Here is a 25,818-nt window from a genome sequence, read left to right as displayed (position 1 = left end):
GTTCCAGCTTACTGGCAGCAGGGACACTGCATCAGCGGCATAGCCACGCTTGCAGGAACATGCAACTAGCAACCACAGGCTGCATATAAAACAAGAACAACTTCAGTATACAGGAAACTTCTGGTGCTTACACTACCGGTCAAAAGTTTTAGAGCACCTCAATTTTTCCAGTTTGTATTGAAATTTACGCATTTTAATGTCTCAATGTACTCTGAAATTAAGCATAGAACAAATAAACAATTGGAGATAAAGAAATCATAGAATCATTTTGTTTAACAAAATTTAATTTACATTTTTGACTCAGCAAAGTAGCCACCTTTTGCAGATATAACCGCCGAACACACTCGTGGCATTCTTTCTACAATGGAAATCAAATATTGTTCGGGAGGTTCTTCCCAACACAGTGGCAGAAGTTCCCACAAATGTGTTGCACTTGTAGGTTGCTTTGCTTTCACCCTTCTGTCCAGTTCATCCCAAATCAGTTCGATGGGGTTTAAGTCTGGAGACTGTGCTGGCCATTCCATGATTTGAAGCTGACCGTCTTGTTCTTTTCCTCGAAGGTAGTTTTGATATAGCCTGGAGGTGTGTTTAGGGTCATTTTTTGCTGTAGGATGAACCCCTGACCAACTAGGCGTGTAACAGAGGGTATTGCATGGCGCTACAAAATGCTGTGGTTTCCCTTTTGGTTCATGATGAACCTTTTGGTTTTGGTTCTTTGGGATTCAAGATGGCGATGGCGCATTCTGGCGTGTGCTGAGGAGCTCACGTGGAGTACGGAGAATTAACTGTAACGCGAGCCTGAGGAGAATTAACTGGACCGCAAGCCTGAGGATAATTAACTGTACCGCGAGCCTGAGGAGAATTAACTGTACCGCGAGCCTGAGGAGAATTAACTGTACCGCGAGCCTGAGGAGAATTAACTGTACCGCGAGCCTGAGGAGAATTAACTGTACCGTGAGCCTGAGGAGAATTAACTGTACCGTGAGCCTGAGGAGAGGAGCTCACGTTTTTGGTGAGAACTGGTATTCTGAGGAGATTGGTCTTCCTAAGAAGGAGAGCTTTAAGGAGGTCATCCTGCTTGCCTACTTTGGCCTTGGTGTTATCATCCTCCACCATTGCCTGTTGATGGTCCTGTTCGTCTCATCATCTCTTCGTCGTCCTGCTCATCTCATCGCCTGCTCTATGCCCATCCTCTCATCGCCTGCTCCGTGCCCATCCTCTCAACCGCTGCCACCAGAGATAAGTCGCCATTTTGTGTCCCTCGCCCCGTCTGTGCTTGTGACTTGACGCCTTAGTTTTTATCGGATTTATTTTACTTCATTGTATATAGTTATTATTGATTTCATTCTCCGTTTATTTGTTCGGGATTAAACCCGTTTGGTTTTAATCAAAGCTTTATCCCGGTGTGTACCCTGGTTAGAATAGGTACACCGTATCCCTGCGTGTCGTAAGAGGCGACTAAGAGGGTTGGCGTCAGGAAGGGCATCCGGCCATAAAAACATTGCCTCAAAAAGAGAACCATGACAATTACAACTACAGATGGGCAGGGTACAGCCCGAAGTGGAGATCGGTTTCTGAGGTTTGGGACATGGAATGTAGGGACAATGACAGGGAGATCAGGAGAAGTGGTGGAAGTATTGGTCAGAAGAAGAGTGGACATATGTTGTGTGCAAGAGACGAGATGGAAGGGAAGTGGTGTGAGAATGGTGAAGGGTAGGCAGGGACAGAAATACAAGTTTGTGTGGCAAGGGTGCCCGGAGGGCATGAATGGTGTTGGTGTCCTTTTTTCTGAGGAGTTTGTAGACAGTGTGGTGAGTGTGATTAGAGTGAGTGATAGGTTGATGATGGTGAAAATGATGATTGGAAAGCTCTTGGTGAACGTCATCTCGGGATATGCTCCGCAGGTTGGTCGGAGCGATGAAGAGAAGGACAAGTTCTGGTGTGCGATAGAGAAGCTGATGGAAAACGTGAAAGATGAGGAAGTTGTTGTGGTAGGAGGAGACCTAAATGGACATGTGGGAAGGAGTATGGACGGTTTTGAGGGAGTTCATGGGGGTTACGGATATGGTGTAAGAAATGGAGAAGGTGAAAGGATTTTGGAGTTTGCTGATGGAGCTGATTTGTTGATTTGTAATACTCAGTTCCAGAAAAAGGATAATAAGCTTGTTACATACACGTCAGGTGGGTCGACGACAACCGTTGACTACCTGATGGTGTGTAGGCGAGATAGGGGGCACCTCCGGGACACAAAGGTGATCCCGGGGGAGGAGGCTGTTTCACAGCACCACTTGGTTGTCTGCGACATAAGGGTGAAAGGTGCAAGGAGAGCTCGGCGGGTGAAGTACCAACCGAGAATGAAGGTGTGGAGGTTGAAAGAGGTGACAGTAAGGGGGGCATTAAAAGAGAGGCTGAGTAGCATAGAGGATGATGTGGTTGAGCTTGAACGTGGTTGGATGTCAATGAAAGATAGTCTGTTGGGAGCCGTTTGGTGAGGTATGTGGATGGACAAAAGGACCACCGAGGCACTCGGAAACATGGTGGTGGGATGAGGAAGTTGGAAAGAGGATTGACGAGAAGAGGAAGAAGTTGAAGGAGTGGCAGAAGGCGAAGGGTACGGGAGCAGAAAAAGCAGAGCATGAAAGTTATAAGGCAGCCAAGAAGGCTGCAAAGAAAGAGGTAGCAAAGGCGCAGGAGGCATGTCGGAAAATGTTCGGAGAAAGCTTGGATTCGGAAGAGGGTCAGAGAGCGGTATTCAGGATTGCAAAGCAGATAGCGAAAGAGAGGTGTGATGTGATGGGGGTGAGTTGCTTGAAGGATAAAGTGGGACAAATTGTTGTGGACACAGATGGAATTAAAGGAAGATGGAAAAGATATATGGAAATGCTGTTGAATACAGAGAATGAATGGGATGGAAACATAGAGAGTAACCCAGTTTTAGGACCGGCAGAGAAGATAACTGAGAAGGAAGTTGAGGAAGCGATAAAAGCAATGAAGAGTAGAAAAGCGGGAGGGCCGACGGGAGTTGTGGGAGATATGGTGAAGGCAGCAGGAAGTTGGGGTGTGAAGAGAATGACAGAGATCTGCAATCTGGTGGTGAAAGAAGGCCGCATTCCAGTGGATTGGGAACTGAGTACCCTCACCCCTCTATACAAGGGGAAAGGTGACCCTCTGGAGTATGGCTCGTACCGAGCGATAAAGTTATTGGAGCATGGAATTAAGGTATTGTAAAGGGTGTTGGAGAGGAGGATAAGGAAGAAGGTGAAGATCGACGAAATGCAGTTTGGATTTATGCCAGGAAGAGGAATGACAGACGTGCTTTTTATTGTGAGGCAGTTGCAGGAGAAGTACATGGAGAAGAGGAAGAAGTTGTTTCTTGGGTTTGTTGATCTGGAGAAACCATTCGATAGGGTTCCACGCGAAGTATTGACATGGGCATTGAGGAAGTTAGGAATGGAGGAATGGTTGATCAGAGTAGTGATGGCAATGTACAAAAGAGCGTGCACAGCTGTAAGGACGAAGGACGGGAACAGTGGTGAGATTGAGGTGAAGGTGGGAGTGCATCAGGGGTCGGTACTAAGTCCACTACTATTTGTAGCTGTGATGGAGGTGCTGGCTCAGAACATAAAGGAGGGTTTACCCTGGGAGTTGTTGTATGCAGATTATCTGGTGTTGATTGTGGAAAGTATGGATGGACTGAAGGAAAAGATGAACAAGTGGAAGGAATGTATGGAGACAAAAGATCTGAAGGTGAATATCGGAAAGACGAAGGTGATGGCAAGTGGTAAAGCATGTGGTGAGATGGAAAGACCTGGGAAGTGGCCATGTGCTGTGTGCAGGAAGGGTGTCGGAGTGAACTCCATTCAATGTACAATGTGCGCTTAGTGGGTTCATCAAAAATGTAGTGGTCTGAGAGGGTCATTAACCAGTGTGGCATCTACATTCCAATGTAAGGTGTGCACAGAGGGAGCTGCAGATGGAGGAAATGTTGAGTTGGATCTTGGAGACAGCGTGAAGCTGGAAGGTGTGAAAACATTTTGCTACCTAGGAGACATGCTGAATGGAGAAGGTGGATCAGACTCGGCAACGGTTGCAAGAGTGAGATGTGCATGGAAGAAGTTTCGGGAACTGAGTGGCGTGCTGATGAGGAAGGGAGTGTCGTTGAAGCTGAAGGGAAAGGTGTATGCTGCATGTGTGAGAAGTGTTATGACTTATGGGAGCGAGACATGGGTAATGAACGTAGAGCAGCAACGAAGGCTGGAAAGGGTGGAAATGCGAATGGTTCGATGGATGTGCGGAGTATCGTTGAGAGAGAGGAAGACAAATGATGAATTGCGAAAGATGATGGGAATGTTGCCTGTGATTGATGCTGTGAAGAGGAACAGGTTGAGATGGTTTGGTCATGTGTTGAGGAAGGATGAAAGTGACTGGTTGAGAAGAGTGATGGAAATGAATGTCGAAGGAAGTAGAGGACGGGGAAGACCGAGAAAGACTTGGCTAAAGATGGTGGAAGAAGAAATGCGGGCAAGGGGGTTAACAAGGAGAGATGCAGAAAATAGGGCAAAATGGAGAAGATTGTCATGGGGACCGCAAGGCTAACCCCCGCTCTAGCAGGGAAAATGGCCGTAAAATGCATGTTGTTGTTGTTGTCTTTGTTCCCTTTTGGTTCATGGTGCCAGTCACTCTGTGCAAGTCGCCGACTCTGGATCCAGCAAAAGATCCCCAGACAATCACGCTTCCTCCTCCATGTTTGACAGTTGGTGTCACACACTGAGGAACCATCCTTTCACCTACTCGACGGTGCACAAAAACCCTGCGTGACGAACCAAAGATTTCAAATTTTGATTCATCGGTCCATAAGACCTTCTTCCAGTCTTCAGTAGTCCACTGGCAGTGCTTCTTGGCCCAGGCAAGCCTCTTTTTCTTATTTTGCCATCTTAGCAATGGCTTTCTTACTGCCACTCGACCTGTCAAACCTGCAGCTCGAAGTCTTCTCTTCACAGTTGAAACTGAGACTTGCTTACTTCGACCAGTGTTAAGCTGTGCTTGAAGCTGTTGTCCTGTGAGCCACCTATCACGCAAGCTGTTGACTCTCAGAAACTTGTCTTCTGATTGTGTTGTGGCCTTGGGTCTGCCAGACCTCTTCCTGTCAGTTTCCTCCAGTTTCCAATATACTACTTCCTGCAGTGCAATATTGTCCAAATAATGCTTCAGAGGGTGTAATAACAGTTTGTTCCAATACTGCTTTTATACAGACAGGGGGTTTGTAATCAAGTAATCAGCAGAGGTTGGGACACCTGTAGGAATTGTTTGCATCAACTTTCAAGGCTTAATTTACTTACATTCTGCAGAACAGCTGTAAGTTATTAACCCATTACATGCTCCCTGAAGAAGGCCTTTTTTTACAATATAACTGTGCAATTTACATTATTTTCCCGTTTTTGCTAACCTAAACTTTTTTTTAACCTCGAGCAGGTTACTGCTTACCTTTGTACCATTTCAGGTTATTCACTGGACATTAAACTGCGTAAATGTCAATAACAACTGGAAAAATTGAGGTGTTCTAAAACTTTTGACCAGTCGTGTAGATGTATGGGTTGATCATTTGTGTCGACATTAAACAGTAAAGGAGCAAGAACACTGCCCTGAGATAGTCCATTCTTCTGTTTATGCAATACTCTTATACCATTTGCTGCATTTACCCCTCAGGTCCACGAGGAAACGTCTACTGGTCAGCATGTTTTGAATCAGATCTGTCAGTCTTGCATCTTTTGTTATCTGGAATAACTTCTGCACACAAATCCTGTGGTACACTGTCTTATGCCACAGTCAAGTCAGGTCAGCAAAGGCAGCACCAGTTATCAGCCCCTTCTCACAACTATCCTCAATGAATTGGGTGAAATTCAGGAGCTGCTTTGTGCAGAACTTTCAAGGTCAAAACCTGCTTGCTCATGGATGAGATGCTGATCCACAAAGGGGGACCACATGGCAAGAAGATGTGAAAGCAGTATCATTTACGGCCCTGCCCCTGGGGTCAAAATGCCACATATTAAAACTCAGCATAGAGCATACCTCCGCCAGGTCTCAAACACGGAAGCCTCTCCTCAGTGAAAGACACATGAAAGCCCGCTTGGAGTTTGCAAAAAAGCACCTAAGGGACTCTCAGACTGTGAGAAACAAGATTCTGTGGTCTGATAAAACAAAGATTGAACTGTTTGGCTTCCGTCTGGCCACTCTGCCATAAAGCCCAGATCGGTGGAGTGTTGCAGTGATGGTTGTCCTTCTGGAAGTTTCTCCCATCTTCACACAGGATCTCTGGAGCTCAGCCAGAGTGACCATCGGGTTATTGGTCACCTCTCTTACCAAGGCCCTTCTCCCCCGATTGTTCAGTTTGGCCGGGCGGCCAGCTCTAGGAAGAGTCCTGGTTGTTCCAAACTTCTTCCATTTAAGAATTATGGAGGCCACTGTGCTCTTGGGAACCTTCAATGCAGCAGAAATTTTTTTGTAGGCTTCTCCAGATCTGTGCCTCGACACAATCCTGTCTCTGAGCTCTGCAGGCAGTTCCTTCGACCTCATGGCTTGGTTTTTGCTCTGATATGCATTGTCAGCTGTGAGACCTTATATAGACAGGTGTGTGCCTTTCCAAATCATGTCCAATCAATTGAATTTACCACAGGTGGACTCCAATCAAGGTGTAGAAACATCTCAAAGATGATCAAGAGAAATGGGAGGCACCTGAGCTAAATTTCAAGTGTCATAGCAAAGGGTATGAATACTTATGTCAATGTGATATTTCAGTTTTTTCTTTTTATTAAATTTGCAAAACTTTCTAAAATCCTGTTTTCTTTTTGTCATTATGGGGTATTGAGTGTAGATTGATGAGGGAAAAAATGAATTTAAACGATTTCAGCATAAGGCTGCAACATAACAAAATGTGAAAAAAGTGAAGGGGTCTGAATACTTTCTGAATGCACTGTAGTTAAAGGCCGCCAGTCAGCCATCTTTGGTTGGATTAAAAAACAAATTCTTCTGCTTATGTATACCATCGTGTATAACCATCATGACATCCAATATAACCAATATACCATCATAACAATATAACAATGTATACATAACAGTATAACCAATATACCATCATAACAGAGGAAATATAAACTTTCAGGCTCTCAAAATCCATACTGAGTCCCAATTTATCGCATGTTTACATATAATTTCTCAAACAGTACATTTCAAACTTTCAAAAAAATGTAGTTTCGTTGATTGGTGGGGGTGGGGGGAGGGTGCTAGTTGGGCCCCTCTAGCTCATGGACTATGGCCTCGTCACATATGCTACCTCTCTGCCAAATTTCGTCCGAATCCGTCCACAACTTTTTGAGATATCTTGTTCACAAACAAACAGACAGACAGGGATGAAAACATAACCTCCATCCACCTTTGGTGGTGGAGGTAACAATGGAATTACAGGCATATTTTGAAACATTTTTATATGACACTTTGCATATGCAATTAACATTAGGGGATGCATGACATATGTACCCATTTTTTGGATTTGACTCCTGGTTCGTGCTCGAGAGGGTGGGAACTTAAATGACTCACCACTCATAGAGGTAAAAACAGTATATTTTTTTAAACTCAAAATTTGGTATTAGGTCATTTCTGGTGGAATTTTTAGCCACTTTCAACTTTGCTTTAGGTGGGAAGTTTGGGGATTTGCGATGGCGCGCCATCGATTTCGCTCTCGTTTATTTTGGATACGACTCGGTCGGGGTCAGAATTGCTTGACCCCCACCCCAAAACGAACCTTCCAAACTCAGAACGGATGCTCTACATCTGGGTGCATCAGAAATATTTTAACATCACACAAATTGAACAGCGTAGTTTCTCGTGTTACCTGGGTACTCAGCGTGACATAAGGAATGTTGTTCTTCAGCATGCGCTCAAACAACGAGAGGTCCAGGTGGTAGCGTTTTGCCAGCTCGTATACCATGGGGTTTGGCCGGAGCTGGCAAACAAAACAATCGGTTAAAATTCCCGCATAATTCGATTCACTTGGAATTTTTGCAGCAATTTTGTAGCTATGATTAAAAAATAAAATATTTAAATCAGTCAAAGTCCGTGATTAAAATTTTTTAAAAAAACAATGTGCCTATTTTTTAATTAGTGAAAGCCCATGCTTTGAAAAAGTCGTTTGTTGCCCAAAGTGAAAGCAGAAAAAAACGTTTGTCAACCAAAAAGGTTTTTCAACAATATAATATCGTATTATGCAATCAAACATGTAGTTTAGTCTTGTAATTTTTTTTGATAAAAATAAACAACAGGTAATGGTTGTAAGCATACAACCCACAACCTCTTTCCCCAAACCCCCATTCCATTCCTCTCGATAAAATGTCACATTTATAATTCAATTCATTGTGATGCTAGGAGTCTAATGCTTTAAGCTGATTCTTTATGAGCGCAAGGCCAATCTCAAATCACGATGATCCCCGCCACCATCCCAAATCACATTTTACTCTTTACCATCCCCATTCCTGAAGTCATCCAGTTTGAAAAAAATTAAAACTGGAATGTCACTGGGTAGAGCAGGCTCTACGTCTAAAGAAAAAACAAACAAACAAAAAAACAACTAAAAAAAACCTCTACGTCTCTAAAAACGTCACACCGCCAGTTCTGAACAGTTTATGTTTTGTATGCCACTGATAGGCCGGATCTGGATTCAGACCTGAACCAAAATCGAATCGGATTGTTCTTGTCACCTAACCAACTCATCCACCTAGTTTTATCACCGCTCATCCACAACTTTTCGAAATATGCCATGTATATCGGGTTTTTTGTCCGATCTCTCAATGGTGAAGAAAAAAAAAAAAAAACCCCCACCGTTTAGAGGCCATTTTTCCCCGCAAAGCGGGGGTTGGCCTTTTTCGGGGACCGTGGTTGTTGTTGTTTTTTTGGTCCCCTTTTTGAAGCAATGTTTTACGGCCGGATGCCCTTCCTGCCGCCAACCCTGTTTGTCGCCTTTTTACGACACACAGGGAATTACCAGTGTACTGGTACATTGATCTCTCAATGGTGAAGGATCATTAAAAAAAGTATCTGATCTGGATCCGGATTTGAATCTTCAACAACATTGAAGCAATTACTCCTTGTCACATACCCAACCTGTCCACTAAGTTTCGTCCGAATCCGTCAACATCTTTTTGAGATATTGTGCTACATACCCCAGCTTTGGCCCCATCTCTCAATGGTGAAAAATCACTTTAAAAATTCTAGTACGTATCTGAATCTTGACCAAAATCCAAACATTTCATTCTTGTCATAACCATCCTCTCCAACAAATTTCTTTTGAATGCGTCCACAACTTTTTGAGATATCCTGTTCACAAACTGACAGACAAAGACAGACAGGGGCAAATGATTCTGTTGAATTACAAAACTGAATCCCACATTTAAATTCCATTCAGAACATACTTGATTTAATACGTCGGCACCCTGAGATCACAATATCAAATTGGTATCACACATGAGTGCATATAGTAATGATGTCACACACGGCTCGATTGCTGGATCAAAGCACTGCAGTTGCAAAAGCGGCACAACATATTTCCGGCCACAGCAATTTCCTTTGAGTACATCAGAAACTGGAAATACACCAACTCTGCGAAGAAGCTTCTTGATATTCGGTTCATCTTGAGAATCATCTGGAATGTCTGATTACCTTCAACTCCCGGTTATCCTACTACCCCAGAAATTCCGAGTATTATAAATCTTGGCGTTAACACAGGCTTTGTTTTTTTTCAACATGACAAGTAAAACTACACAGGGGACATAAGTCAAAGAGCTTACGCTCAACATTAACTGGGAACGAGTAGGAAACTACAATGTGACCAAAATCACAACAGTGGCAGGAACTTGCATACCTGTTGGTGGTCCCCAATGAGAATGAGATGTTGGCATTCTGAGTTGAGTGCTGTAAATACGTGTGCTTCTAGAATCTCCGCTGCTTCCTCAACGATGATGATGCGTGGTTTTATTTGCTGCAGCAGATTTCGATGCTTGGCTGCCCCTGAAAACGTTGCAGACAATAATTAGCTTGATCTGATGCTAAGTCTGCTCTTTTTAATGTACAAATATATATATATATTTATATACTGTATATATATATATACAGACTTGGCATTTAATATGGAATATTTTTTTTGTGGGGGTGAACTTACTTTTCAAGATGTCTTAGAACCAAAAGTTCATTGGAATTATGTTGAAATTATTCTAGATTTTGTTAATGTGACCTTTAAAAGAAACAAAAACCACATTTGACATTTAGAAACAAATAAATTGATCCTTGAAAGTGATGTAAACTGATATCGAACTCAATTCACGGACAGTACTGTGTTAAACTTCTGTACGTTTTCCAGAAGTATTTCTTTATTTTGCACATTAGCCAATTTTTTTTTTAACAAAAACAAAAGATAAATTACGACAGGGATTACGGATAGTAAAATTACAGTTCAGTACTTCGTGTAACCCCCACGAGCATTCAGGAGAGCACGTACACGTTGAGGCATGCTGTTCACGAGATTTGCCAAGGTTTGGACAGGAATCGCTTGCCATGCAGTGACAGCCTGCTGCAATTCACGCACAGAGGTCGGCTGCTGGTCCAAGTGGTCGATTTGACGCGTTAATTCTGTCCACAAGTTCTCTATCGGATTCATATACGGGGACATGGCAGGCCACTCCATATGCTCTACACCACAGTCAGCAAGAAAGTGTTGGATCATGCGAGCACGATGAGGCCGTGCATTGTCATCTTGGAAGACAAAGTTTCCTTGAAAGGCTGCACGAGCAAATGGAAGCAATGTTTCTTCCAGAATGGCCCTGTACTTGAACTGGTTCAGGTTTCCATTCAGAAGAACCAGGTCAGTTTTGCCCCCTGCATGAAAAGCAGCCCAAACGGTCACTCCACCACCTCCAGCTTGGACTCTTGGCACTATACAATCTTTGTTGTAGGCTTCATGCACTTGTCTGCGCACTCGGATGCGGCCATCTTGATGATAGACCAGAAATATAGACTCGTCACTGAAGATCACGTGATTCCAGTGTCCTGGCTGCCATTGACGGTGCTCTCTGGCCCACTGCAATCGGCACTGGTGGTGTTGTCTGGTCAGGCGTGGCTTTCTCAGGGGACGCCTGGCACGATAGCATGCTTGAACCCGTCGTTGGTTGACTAGCCTTCTGGATACAGGCACATTTGTCAGTTGCTGCCACTCAGCCATAAGCCGAATAGCTGACTTGGTACGGCCATTGCGGACTAACCGGTGCAGCTGGCGATCATCCCTCCTTGTGGTTCTGCGGGGACTTCCTGGCCTCGGTATTGGAGTAGGGACACCCCTCTGAGCATTTCGTTTCAGGATCTTTGACACCTGACCTTGAGTGATGCCATACTGCTGAGCAATAGCACGCTGTTTCATGCCGTAATTTCGTAAAGCCACCACTCCATGACAAACAGCATTGTCGAGTTGACGGACCATCTCCAGAGGAAGCGGCATTAACTTTTGGAGACGTGCAGCAGTTGTTTTCCACGAATACAGAACGCAACAACCCTTGTATATCCGACTGTGAAGCCAATCATCAAATGCACCTGTCCGTACATTTTGCCACGCCACCTGTGATATAATCCTGTTGTTGACTTCTTGCTGCGACAGACAATCAGTGACATGGTTCTTTTAACAAATAAATCACCAAAGTGTAAAAGAAACTCACCAGATTGATATACTGAGTTAAGAAAGTAAACCCAAGTCAAGAAAAAAAAAAAATTCCATATTAAATGCCAAGTCTGTATATTCTTTTTTAAATTTTATTCTAATATAATACACACAAATGAAAATACCTCACAGTTGTAGCTAATTGATTAATACTGCCCTGATGCAGTCCCATATGAGGTGGCATCATGAAGCACACCCTCATTTTTACAGTGATAAAAAGTCAGCTGGCCTTTCTACATTCAAAATATTCCCTGGTACCTTACAAAAATTGCAAACCATCATGTGCTGTCACTCTTGCTAAATTCACTGCTTAGATCATATGTACAATCAGCAACATTTGCAGTGTGTGCGAGTGCACGGATGTAAGCATATACAGGTATGAACCAAGTTTCCTTGATCCACGTCTTCGATTCCTTGAGCGATTGTGATTGTGAGAGACACTTGCCTAGCTCCATCTATTACTGTGCAATCTGGTTATCTCGACTAGTGTTGCTGAATTCCACATAATTTCATGATCGCCACCTGTTGTTGTCATTCCAATGACTTTGGCACCCCTCAATATGAATAAGTCTCTCTCTTCGTTGCATGTCTTGATCACAGCAGCGGTTTCCTCGACACGTTGCTCAAGCATACTTCTCCGCTGCAGAAGGTTGTCCTTAAACCTCGTCAGCCAAGCACTGTGGGAAGGTGAAGTAAAAGAGAGAAAGAAAAACGTCATTCATAACAAGTAATTTTGCTCAGACGATTAATGCATGATGATGACACAGATTAGAAGAGATCTCATAAATTACAACAAACTCTCCAAACCATGGATATCATGCATTAACTACTCTCTGAGTAATGGTCCCTTGCCGTATTACTGCCCTAATTCTCCTCTAGTTTACTCCCAGACTGTGGCCCCTGGTCCTGTCATTGTCCATTCCGGTGAAAAACTTTTTGTACTTATTTTGTCTATACATTTCATTATCTTAAACATCGCTTTCATATCCCCTTATAATTGCCTCCTTTTTAATGTAAAAAGTCCTGTCTCCTTCAGCTTCTCCTCATCGCTTACGGTACTCTAGCTAGCCTCAGATCTACTAGCTCCATGCTGAACTCTCTCTATGGCAACTATATCTGTATTCAGATATGGCGACCAAAATTATATATGATATTGGAGATGAGGCCTGCCTAGAATCCTATAGTGTAAACACTATCTCTTGATTTACAATTTATCTCCCAACGAAAATAACATAAAACCCCTGAGCTTTACCAAGAGCTACTTTCTACACTACAGGGTGAGTGTTTTTGCTTATCCCCTGCATCTGTTACCATCCACAGATCCTTCTCCTGTGTCAAACATTCCAAAACTTCACTTTGAATTTTACAGTGCCTTCAGAAAGTATTGACAATCCCTTTTTTTTTTTTTTTGTATACAAGATCGAGGCTCGTGTAAGAGCTCATTTATCGATCGGGGTTCATTTATCACATAAAAATAAACGGACATAAAACATGATAAAAGGAGTGGGGGACAATATGGGGAGAGAGAGGGAAGCACATAAGTACAACAGTAGAGAACAGGGACATCGGGAGATTTGTGGGAGGGAGAGGGCTTGGGGGGAGGGGAGGGGAAAGGGGAGATTGGAGAGGTATAAAACACATGGACACTGCTAGGACTTCCAGGAAAGAAGTCGGTATTTAAAAAAAGTGGATCTGGGGTGAATTAACGGGGGTAGAAAATATCAAGGTTTTGGATGATTTTATTTTATTTTTGAAATTAAAAATTTTCACTTTTTATTGTGTTACAGCTTCAATTGAAAATGGACTAAATTGAGATTTTTTGTCACTGATCTACCCATAATACCCCATAATATGAAAGTGGAATTTTTATTTAGCATTGCTTTTACAATATTGTTTAAAATGAAACACAGAAATATCTAATTTACATATATAAGTATTCAACCCCATGAGCCAATACTCCTCCTTAGGCAGCGATGTCAGCTTTGAGTCTTCTTGAGTAGGTCCCTGCTGCTGAGAAGTAGCCCAATAGCATGATGCTGCCACCACCATGCTTCACAGTAGGAATGGTGTTAGGTGTGCTCGGTTTCCGCCTGATGTAGCGCTTTGCATTCAGGGAAAAGTCTTCAATTTTCGTCTAATCAGACCACAGAATCTTTTGCCTTTTTGCAAACTCCAGGTGGGCTGTCATGTGCCTTTTTCTCAGGAAGCGGCTTCCACCTGGCCACTCTCCCATAAAGCCTCGATTTGCGAAGTGCTGCAGAGACTGTTCTTTCGGCAGGTTCTCCCATCTAACCCAAGGAACTCTGCAGTTCTGTCAGTGTTCATTGGGTTCTTAATCACCTCCCTGACCAAGGTCCTTCTTGCCCGGGTGCTCAACTTTGTCGGACGGCCAGCTCTAGGAAGAGTCTGGGTGGTTCCATATTCTTTCCATTTCCTAAGGATGGAGTTGACTGTGTTCTTGGGAACTTTCAACACTCTAGAAATTGTTTTATACCCTTCCTCAGATCTATGCCTCCTCACAATTCTATCTCTGAGTTCTATCTCAGAGTTCTACGGACAGTTCATTGGACTTCATGATAGTTTCTGCTCTGACATGAATTGTTAACTGTGGAGCTCATATAGAAAGGTGTGTTTATTTCTAAATCATGTCTAATCAATTGAATTGGCCACAGGTGGACTCCAATCAAGTTGTAGAGACATCACAAGGATGATCAAAAGAAATTGGATGCACCTGAGCTCATTTTGGATTATGTCAGGGCAAAGGGGATGAATACTTATTGACTCAAGACATTTCAGCTTTTCATTTTCAATTATTTTGGAAAAAAATTCGAAAATAAATTCCACTTTGACATTATGGGGTATTATGTGGATCAGTGACAAAAAGAAATCTCAATTTAATCCATTTTAAATTCTGGTTGTAACAACAAAATGTGAAAAAAGTCAAGTGTTGTGGATACTTTCTGAAGGTACTGAATATTCCCTATTTTCTTTATTCCAACCTGTATTCAGCACATTACATTTCCTCATTGTAAACCCCTTCTGCCAATCTTTTGCGCAATGAAAGTATTGAGGCTTTCCCGAATCTGATCACTCCACCCTCTCTCCTCTCCCTGTGTTGTCTACTTTACTCCTATGTTTTGTGTTGTTTGGAAATTTCGAAAGCCTACTCTGAATCCAACCATCAAAATAATTGATATAAATTATTTTAAAACTAGAACGGCACTCTTTGACATTGCGACGTCAACCAATATGCCTCCGCCTGCATTATCACATCATTATACATACTTGTACCAAGTTTGATTTAAATCCCTTCATCTGTTCTGAAGTATCAAATTTTTACCTGACATGAACTCTGACCTTTGCCTTTGATGCTGAAATCTTATCAGTTCATCTTTGCATCATAATATATACTTCTACCAAATTTGGTCAAATGCCATTACTGGTTCATAAGTTAGCACAGAAACAAAATTTTCATCTAACGGGGCCTCTGACCTTTGACATTTTGACCCCACAATGTAAACCATTTCCTTTTACATCATTATAATACTTGTACCAAGTTTGACTTAGATCCCTTCAGCCATTCTTAAGTTATTGTGGTGACGAAAACCGAACGAAAATCACAGACAGCCGGATGGACAACTCGAAAACATAATGCCTACGGCGACTTTGTCAGTGGAGGCATAAAAATGGTTTAAGTACCGATCCCTGCAATATTCCACCACAGTACTTAGAAACTCCCAATCAAATGAAGCATCCTCTCACCAGAGATGTCAACAACACACTTTAACCAAGTCTCACGTCAAGTCTCAAGTCTTCGAGGGCTAATCTCAAGTCACTGTAGAATTACTTAAAATTATGTCAAGTCCCACATTTACTTACAAACATTGGAGTACAAGATGTCAAGGAATTAAGACAAATGGCTTCATTTATTGTAATGTATGTTCTGAAAAGTTGTTTAACTCATTTATTTTTTGTCAGCTTCATACATGTTTTGCTTTGCTCCCAGCACAACAACAACAACAGGCATTTTAAGGCCATTTTCCCTGATCGAGCGGGCGTTAGCCTTGCGGTCCCCATGACAATCTTCTCCATTTTGCCCTATTTTCTGCATCTCCCCTTGTTAACCCACTTGCCCGCATTTCTTCTTCCACCACCTTTAGCCAAGTCTTTCTCGGTCTTCCCCGTCCTCTACTTCCTTCTACATTCATTTCCATCACTCTTCTCAACCAGCCACTTTCATCCTTCCTCAACACATGACCAAACCATCTCAAACTGTTTCTCTTCACAGCATCCATCACAGGCTCTATTCCCATCATCTTTCGCAATTCATCATTTGTCTTCCTCTCTCTCAACGATACTCCACACATCCACCGAACCATTCACATTTCCACCCTTTCCAGCCTTCGGAGCTGCTCTACGTTCATTACCCATGTCTCGCTCCTATAAATCATGATGCTTCTCACACATGCAGCATACACCTTTCCCTTCAGCTTCAACGACACTCCCCTCCTCATCAGCACGCCACTCAGTTCCCGAAGCTCTTGCTCCCAGCAAAAAATAATTTATGTTAAATTTACTCCTCATATCTAGTGCACCGACTTGAACATGTGTACATGAGACTTGTAAGTAACCTAAACTTATATTTGAATGGTTCACACATAGAACCAAAGCATTCAATGTGGAACGAGAAAGGACATTTTATTTATTTATTTGTATATTTATTATGTACGTTAAAATGAAACGCATAATCAGGAAGGGGTGGGAGGCTAGGGAATTAAGAAGGGGGTAGAATGCTGTGGAATTAGGAAAGGGGCAGGACGCTTGGGAAAATGAAATATATAACTTATTAACTTAACTTGTTGTCGTGATATAATTTACAATTATTGACGAAGTTTAAATAATCCAAGTAAAATGACATTTAAATTATCACAAAATCATTTTATCAGGTCGGGACGTGCACAAGGCCATGTTTCCCCGATTCGACTCGAATGTCGATGTCATGGTTTGAAAACAGTTATGCTTCCATTGCCAAGACTTGTGTTTGCCACTTTGAGATGGTGTGCTCTGTGCTGTCTGAAGAGTGGACACTCCATTAACCTTAGTGTGACCGGTATGTGACCCGGCGGCTATGAGCACTGGCATGCTGCACATGTGCAGTATACATGTACAAGGTATATGTCGTTATTGACCGAACTGTGCACGCCGACGACTGAAAATAATTTACCATATATTCTAACCCCCGTTTTAATTCAATGTTATCAACGTTTTAATTCAATTGTTTTCAAACGTTTTAATTCAAACGTTATTCAACGTTTTAATTCAATGTTTATTCAACGATTATTTTCCGAACATTGTGAACAAGTCCTTATAAACTCAAGTCGCATGTCAGTTGCAAGCAAGTCACAAGTCACCAGACACAAAGTCTCAAGTCAATTTTGTTAAGTCCGAGTCTGATTTCTATTTTGCGACTCAAGTGTGACTCGAGTCCAAGTCTCCAACTCCGGTCCCCAACTCCGCCTCTCACTCACAAAACACTCTTTGGTTCCTATCATGCAGTCAGTTAGCTACTCTACCAGCTATTCTCTAAGCCCTAACCTTGTCTAACAACCTCTTGTGTGGTACCTTATCAAATACCTTCTGAGAGTCTCAATATACTCTACATCCACTGGCCTTCCCTCAACCAACCAGTCAGAAATTGTTTCAAAGAACTGTAATAGATTTGTTAAACAGGACCTTCCTTTCATAAATCCATGCTGACTACCTTTAATTACCTTGAAAATATTCAAATGGTTCACTATGAGTTCTTTAATTAATGCCTCCAACACCTTCCCAACAACTGAAGTCAAACTCGCAGGTCTGGAGTTCCCCAATTATTCTTTTCTTGAATAACGGTGTTACATTTGCTATTCTCCAATCCTCTGGTACCTGTCCTAACTCCAGTGAGCTCTTGAAGATATTGGCTAACATCTCGCTTACTGCTCAATCACCTCTCTCGATACTATTGGGTGCATATTATCGGCCATGGAACTTTATATTCTCTCAGCTTCCATAGCTGGTTTTTTTCAACTTCCTTGACTCCAATAAGTTTGTTAAACAAGACATCTCTTTCGTAAATTAGTGCCGACTATCTTTCATTCCCTTGAAAATAATCAAATACTTCCCTATCCTTAATTAATGTCTCCAAAACCTCCCCTCCCCCCTTACCTGGAACTTCTACAAAACCCTTTCCTCACCCCCCACCACCCCTTCTCCCCCCCCCCCCCCCCCCCCGCCCCCCATCCAAAAAAAAAAAATTAAACAGGATTGTCAGGCCTGATAAAGCAACAGTTTCAGAACAATTATTCCTAACAATTACAATTTAACAACACAAACTTGCCAAGTGCATTTGCAAAGAAAAATATTATTCTGACCATTTAAAATTGTACCACGACTTTTAAAATTGTAAAACTTATGAACTTTTTAAATTGTAAAAATTACACCACAAAGTCAGGAGTTAATTTTTGTTGTGTGTTGGGGAAAGTAAAACTATTAGGAACATCTGTTTGTAGCGCATCTGGAACGTAGTTCCGGGGAGCTTATGGGATGTCACATCGTCAGTCTGTAAACACTTGCAACTTCTTCTCTGAAACTGCTGATGGAATTGTGACCAAAATTGGCAAAAATAATATTTGGTATGTTGCAACTCAAGTTAGTTCACTGCATTAAAAAAAAACGAGAGCAATGCGACTGTGTTGCCAATATGCCTCCGCATAGTCCCACAACGGGTAGATGCCCTCATTCACTGCCGTAAAAATAAACAAGTTTGATTTTGGCTGGTAACAAATTGAAACCATAAAACATTTTTGGCTGGTATACCACTTCACCTTTGATGTCATCATCATGCTTTTGTTCTCCATTGGGAGTACTTGACAATGTGCCAAGTTTCAAATTTTGCCATTCATCGGTTTCCGAGAAATAATTTTATTATTATTTGCGTTTAATCCAAGATGGCTGCTATACCACGTGACCTATGACATCACAATTATCATAAAAACATTATGCATGGGTGTCACACCTACCCTGAAAGTTTTGTCTCAATCGGACAGGGGTTGCTGAGAAAAATGAGGTTTAGCCTGTAAGGATGGACGGACGGACGGAGGGACAACCCGAAAACATAATGCCTCCGGCTACCTTCGGGGGCGGAGGCATAAAATTATGTCTTTAAGGGGTCGACCAGCAGAGGTCAAAGTGGGTCTACGTTTAACCCCCTCAAAATAGGTATTTGCTTTCTTCGCTGAAACTACACACAATTTCAATGAACCTTGACCACAACCTTCATCACCCATGATGTACCAAAGTTTGTTCATGGCATTCAAAAAAAAATCGAGGTCTAAGGAGGTCTACTGGGAGGGGGAGGGGAGGGAGGTGGGGGTTTGAGCCCCACAATGTAGGTATTTGCTCTCTTCTCCGAAACTATACACGGTGTTGATGAAACTTCATCACAACCTTCATCACCTGTGATGTACCAAAGCATGTTCATGGCATTACAAAAATCGGGGTCTATGGGGGGCAAGATGGGTGGTTGCCCCCTAAAAGAGGTATTTGATTTTGTTTGTTTAACGTGTCATGATTGCTTTAGTACGATTCTACATGCTGCTCTGTCTCCTAGCAACCATGGAAATTGGTTTAAAATGCCATGATACTGTTTAAAATAACTTTAATCAGTGTACCTTTAGTATACCGCTTTATTCTACCAGGTGAGCACCCTGGGGTATTGCCCCTATTTTTTAAATCTTAATCTCTTGCTGTGAGCGCTGCTTTAAAAATAAAATCTATATACAAAGTCGAGGCTTGTAGAACTAGATGATATTCATAGAATACTTACCCTGTGCAGTCAACTTGGTGCAACCCAACTCTTCTGTTTTTGAACGTTTTTAAAAAATCAAATATGGCTGCCAGACCACATGAGCGATGACATCATAAATTTATATTCTCTAATAAAATTGTTGCATAGATCACGCTCAATAAATTTCAAACTGATCAGACCAAGCGTTGTCCCTTTCAAATTATGACGTCATAATTACGACACCGATGATGTCATCGTTAACAACACCTATTCCCCATGTGGAGTTCTTTACAATGAGCCACGTTTCATTTTTTTCCATGGAGCGGTTTTGGAGATGTAGAGTTGCAACGTTTTTCCAAGATGCCGCTTGTACCACGTGACCTATTACATCATAATTATCAATAAAATTTAAATAGGAGGAGGCGCTTCTATGGTGACAATTTCGTGTACATCAGACCAACAGTTGCAGAGAAAAAAAAATTCATACTGATTGGATGTAGCATTATACTTGTCGAATTATGACGTCATAACGAAGGCACCGATGACATTATCACGAACACATCTTATTCCCCATGGGGAGTACTTGACAATGAGCTATGTTTCAATTTTTTTTCCATTGAGCAGTTTCAGAGATAGAAGTACGAAGTCTTTCCAAGATGGTGCCTATACCACATGACCTATTACATCATAATTATTAAAATATTCTACAGGAGGAGGTGCTCCTATGATGAAAATTTTGTCAATCAGACCAAGAATTGCAGAGAAAAAAAAAATTCATACTGATTGAATCAAGCGTTGTACTTGTCAAGTTATGACGTCATAAATAAGGTACCGATGACATCATCATGAACATATCTTCTTTCCCATGGGGAGTTCTTTACAATGAGCCATGTTTCAATTTTTTTCCATGGAGTGCTTTCAGAGATATGGAGGTGCAACATTATTCGATTTTTCCAAGATGGCGCTCGTACTTTTTGACCTATGACGTCATAATTATCATTCAAATATTCTACAGGAGGAGGTGCTCCAATGATGAAAATTTTGTGTCCATCGGACTAACATTTGCAGAGGAAATTTTATATTTGTTACTGTTCAGATCAAGTGTTGTACTTGTCGAATTATGCCGTCATGATGAAGGCACCGATGAAGTCATCATCATCATATGTTATTCCACATGGTGAGTACTTGACAATGAGCCTTGTTTCAACTTTTTCCATTGAGCAGTTTGGGAGATAAAGAGGTGTAACATTTTTCCAAGATGGCGTCAGTACCACGCGTGACCTGTGACGTCATAATTATGAATAAAAAATTATACAGGGGGAGTCGTTCCGATGGTAAAATTTCGTGTCAATCGGACCAACGGTTGCCGAGAAAATGTATTTTAAAAATGCAGACGCACGCCACACGTACACATGTACAGATGCAACCAAATGCCTAACCTTGTTTTCGCTTCGCGAGCGCAAGGTAATCACAATAACATATAACACAACAACTGAAAGCAGGGAAACACACAGACAGAAGGGTAGTGGGACACTTATCTAGCTCACATTCTCTCAATCATAGTTTGTAAAAAGTATTGCAGGTATTCAGCAAGTGGTTAAAGGCCCAGTAAGTCAACAATTTAAAATCTCACCTGTAAAGTCTCCACCTGTCGAAATAGCTCATCTGCCAGATGTTCCACACACTATATTCTTCTCGCAGCGTCAGTGGATTTGCTTTTTTAAGGGCCACACGTACCATCTCCGCCACCCTCCTCGTGTTCTTTTCAAATTTCTACAAAATGAATGAAAAAACTGATTTCAACAGTTCAATTTATATGCATTCACATGTTATATTATGGAATACAAAGTGAAACAAACAAGAAAGAGCATTCAGCGATTGCAGACCCTTGCTAGGACATTCGTGTTTTTAGTGTTTTTTTAAAGGCTTTTGTGTTAAAACAAATATAGCAGCCGAACCACGTGACCGATGACGTCATCATTATTTTTCTCTCCACCAATGTATTCCTAGATGATGCTCAATAAATTTCATCTTGATCGGATGAAGTTTTGTACTTGTCGAATTATGACGTCATAATGGAGGCACCGATGACATCATCATTAACATATATTCCCCATGGGGAGTTCTTTACAATGAGCCATGTCTCAATTTTTCTATGCAGCGCCTTCAGAGATATAGACCTATCCGATAAGGACAATCGTGCCCCCTTCGCCGATAGGCGGCGCTCTTGCGTCCGCCATTACTGGGAGGCGTCCCGATCCAAACTTAACTCCAGCTGGCTGCGCCAGCACAACTATCATTGCAATCGTACATGAAAACTGTCCTTGATAATCGTTCTCAAGTGTTTCTCTATACGTGTGGAGCGGTCGTGGACACCTGGCACCTGAAGGCACACGATACAAACCCCGTTTTCGGCGATATCGCCGGGCGTCGAAGGCGCACGGCCATGCCACCCTGAAGGCACCTGGCACCTGGGGGTACCCAGTTTCCACTTCCACCTGCACCAAACCTATTTTGTTAGCAACCGCGTACCCTATGCTACGCCTTGCCGAGCCCCCTTCCGCCTTAGCCCCGAGTTTCTCGACCACTACGATAACGACTCCTCTGACCGACCCGACTAGTTGCCGGTCCCTTCATCGACTCCTCCATATGGCCAGGTCTTGGCGGCCATACCACAGCTGCCCCGCATGGATTCTTCCCTCAGAGTCCACCTCCGCCCAGGCCGGCCACCTCTGGCAACTACGGCTAGGCCCCGAGTGGCCGCTGCCGAGCCACAAGTTCCTTGATCACTAGGGTCATGACTCGTCTGGCAGAGCCGACTGGGCCTCCGTCCCTTCGCGCGGGCCGCCTCACCGGCTCCTTACCGCTTCATCGACTCTTCCATACGGCCAGTTCACCGCGGGTTTTTTCACCCTGCCGCCCCGCATGGATTCTTCCCTCAGAGTCCACCTCCGCGCGGGCCACCACACCGGCTCCTCACCGGTCGTATAGCTCGGTGGATCGGTCGTATCGTCCACGATTCCATCTTCTCCGATGAATCCAACAAACAAATATATTTTGTATCGATATTCTTTCGGCAAAGTGAACTGAGACCGGTAACTGCATGTAATCTGAACGCTGGAGAACAAGCCGAATGAAGCGGACGCCTCCCAACTATGGCGGCGTCTTTAGAGGGCGCCCGTCCATTGAACCCTCTGTCGGATCGGTCTATAGAGGTGCAAAGTTTTTCGTTTTTCCAAGATGGCGCCCATACCACATGACATATGACATCTTAATTATCATTTTAAAAAATTCTGCAGGAGGAGGTGCACCTATGGTGAAAATTTCCTGTAAATCGGAACAACGGTTGCTGAGAAAATCTTATTTTAATATTTGTGGACAAACAAACAAACAGACTGCCAATTAAACAGACAGACAGATGAACACTCAAATGCAATACCCTCTCCTCTGGCGAGGGTAAAAAATGATTGTACATTCAAAACACATTGAGTGTCGGTACAGCGACTTGGATAATAGTGTTATGTTTGTGGGGGTAGGTAATGAAATACTTTAGTCAAGGTAGGATTGTATAGGGTAGTGTGCTCCGACTGTCGCAAAGAAGAAGAAACCTTCCTGTAATTAAGTCAGGCCCGGATGTACGTGTAAGCATTATATGTCTCCATGCGAGGGGTGGAGCTATGCTAATTAGTTAGGGTATAAGGGTAAATTCTCTGTATGTGGTTGCCTCTGTATTTTTCCCTTCATTCTTAAAACACTTACACCACCAGCCATGTGATCAGTGCCTAAATTAAATAAAGCGATTGCCGACCGGATCCAAACATTACTACGACACCACCCAGCTCGAATATTCTCGATGGGCGCCAAGTGTGGCCATGTGGCCACGCCCCGAAGGACGATTGGTTGGGGTGAGCGGGTGGCACTCGGTGATTAGTGAGAGTATGATGTCAGAGAGAACATTCTAGCGTAGGAGTAAAAATGGACATGTCCCGCCATTTTCTCTCTCTTGGTTCCTGGTGTTCGTGGAAGGGGGGCGCATTTGCATGCTCACTGCGCTGGGCTTCGTCAAGAACAGGCATTTCGCATATTCTCTCTGTCCTGGGGTTTCATTGTGAGCGGACGCAGTCCCTGTCTCTCTATTGGTGTTGGCTTTGTGACGGCTGCGCTTTGTGCTGTGTGCGCTTGAGAAACAGCGGAGCTTTGTGGAGCGTGGAACGAGCGGAGGAGGAAGGAGTTTTGCCGCCGCTTCACAGGTCGGTGGCTGCTCTGGGCGCGACTGCGCGCCATCTTGTGCGGTTCTTGTGCGGTGGTTCAGGGACCGGTCAAAGACGCCAGGCAGAGTATCAGCCAACGCACCATACTACGCATTTGTTTTTATTTATCATTCCCTTGTGTTGTATACGAGTCCGTATGGGGGCACACAAATTAGGAATTAGATTTTACTGTACATTCATTTTTGTTATCCTGGTTTGTTTTCATTAAATTCACTATATATTGCATTTCTGTGTTGTGCCTGTCTTGTACGTTTATTTGTTGTGGGGATCGGATAACCCCCGTGCCGCGTCCGTCCGTATAGGTAAGGAACTCGCTGCCCTCAACAACCCACCGCACGTGCGCAAGGTATACGTTGGGTATACGTTGGGTATACGCCTTGGAATTGAAGCTCGGTTGGACCCTGAGGTCTTCACTACAGGGTAGACACGACAACTGGTGTCAGGAGTAGGATACGAACTGCCGGCCAGCACGTAGGCGGACGTGAACGACATGGCCGAGCAGATAGACGGCTTTGAGGGACACGGAAGCGAATCGGAGATCGACGGTTTTGAGGATAGGATTGGAACCTCCCCCGTTTCTGAGTGATCGAACGAGGAAGCAGATCACAAGTACAGTGGAGCAGTGGCGTATCGAGGAAAAATGACGCTCGGGGCAAGATGTCAAATTTTCACCTTTCGTAACCTCCCATAAGTCTTTGAATGGTGTGTGTGTGTGTGTGTGTGTGTGTGTGTGTGTGTGTGTGTGTGTGTGTGTGTGTGTGTGTGTGTCCCTGTGTGTGTCCCCTTGTGTGCGTGTCCACCCATGTGTGTGCAGCGTCCGTGTCAGGGCTGTAACCTTTTCACCATTTGAGTTTTATCAAATTTTCACCAATGCTTTATTATGAGAATATGGAGAAGGCAAATTCATACATTTGTCAAAAGGTGAAAGTCAACCAAACGGTCAAAAAAACGGAAACCAAAAAGATTTACCTTTAAATACTTCTATAAATGTGAAAATCAAGCAGAAAATCAGCAAAATGTGGAAATCACTGAGAGCAGACAAAATATCGATTTCATATATGCAATGAAATAGTTCGACATGGCACACGTTTGATTTTTTTTTTTTTAACAAGTACAGTCACGTGAAAAAGTAAGTACACCCCATGTAAAGTTTTGACTTTTTCAACACATTTCAACATACATCAATTTGATCTTCATTTCAACAATATTGATAGATAAAGGTGATATTGAAGGAACTGCGCTCCAACGCGAGTCGAAAGAATTGACGCGACCAAAGACGGAATTCGTCCGAGTTGCTTTATTGAAACAAAACAGCTCAGGTATTCTGACAAGCCCGTTTTTCGGGCAGCAATATATATACACATTTATGTCGGGAAGTTTGCCCGGCAAAAGCTATACCGGACATGCCCGGGTGTCAAGGGCGAGCCTTGGAAAGGCGAGTCTGGACCTGCCTGTTTGGCTGCGGCCTGGCAAGTCGAGGCTGGGCGTGCCCGGGCGCTCTGGACGAGCCCTGAAAAGGCGATAGCGGGCATGCCCGGACGCTCTGGGCGAGCCCTGGAAAGGCGAGAGCGGGCATGCCCGGGAAAGACGAGACCGGGCGTGCCCGGGAGGTTCGGGCGTGCCCGGGAACAGTGAGTCCGGGCATGCCCGGGAGAGGCGCGTCTGGCCGTGTTCTGGCCGGTGCAAGGCGATTGTGTGCATCCAGCGGTAACCGCTACACACGCCCCTCCAGAATCGACCTGCACCGGCAGGGTCAATTTAAGGGGGGTCCGGATGACCCGGCCGAAGCGACCCCTGGAGGGTCGTGGGGAGGGGTCCGACGTGGTGGTGGGTGGTCGAGCGGGGGGAACTGTGGACGGGGGGCGGCCTCGCCGCGGAGGAAGGGCCAACCGTGGTGGTCGGTCGACGTCCATGTGCGCCGGTTTGAGGCGGTCCACAGAAATCCGGTCCGGCCGGCCGCCGAAGTCGAC

The 25,818-nt window shown here is 43.5% G+C and overlaps 1 protein-coding gene across 4 annotated transcripts in view; it reads right to left on the bottom strand.

The window, feature by feature from the left end:
- LOC137431219 (NFX1-type zinc finger-containing protein 1) overlaps positions 1-25,818 on the bottom strand; it is a 161,976-nt gene that overhangs the window by 14,815 nt on the left and 121,343 nt on the right. For all 4 annotated transcript variants that reach the window (XM_078781687.1, XM_078781688.1, XM_078781689.1 and 1 more), the window contains 4 exons: positions 21,211-21,350; positions 12,275-12,429; positions 9,911-10,056; positions 7,889-7,999 (listed from right to left, as the gene is read on the bottom strand). In XM_078781687.1, the coding sequence (XP_078637813.1) occupies positions 7,889-7,999; positions 9,911-10,056; positions 12,275-12,429; positions 21,211-21,350 (552 nt within the window). The remainder of the gene's footprint in view (positions 1-7,888; positions 8,000-9,910; positions 10,057-12,274; positions 12,430-21,210; positions 21,351-25,818) is intronic.

This window comes from Myxine glutinosa, chromosome 7, assembly GCF_964187855.1.
Source record: "Myxine glutinosa chromosome 7, kmMyxGlut1.1, whole genome shotgun sequence".
Classification (NCBI taxonomy): domain Eukaryota; kingdom Metazoa; phylum Chordata; class Myxini; order Myxiniformes; family Myxinidae; genus Myxine; species Myxine glutinosa.
Note: the sequence above shows the minus strand (reverse complement) of the source record. Positions and strands in the feature narration are given on the sequence as shown.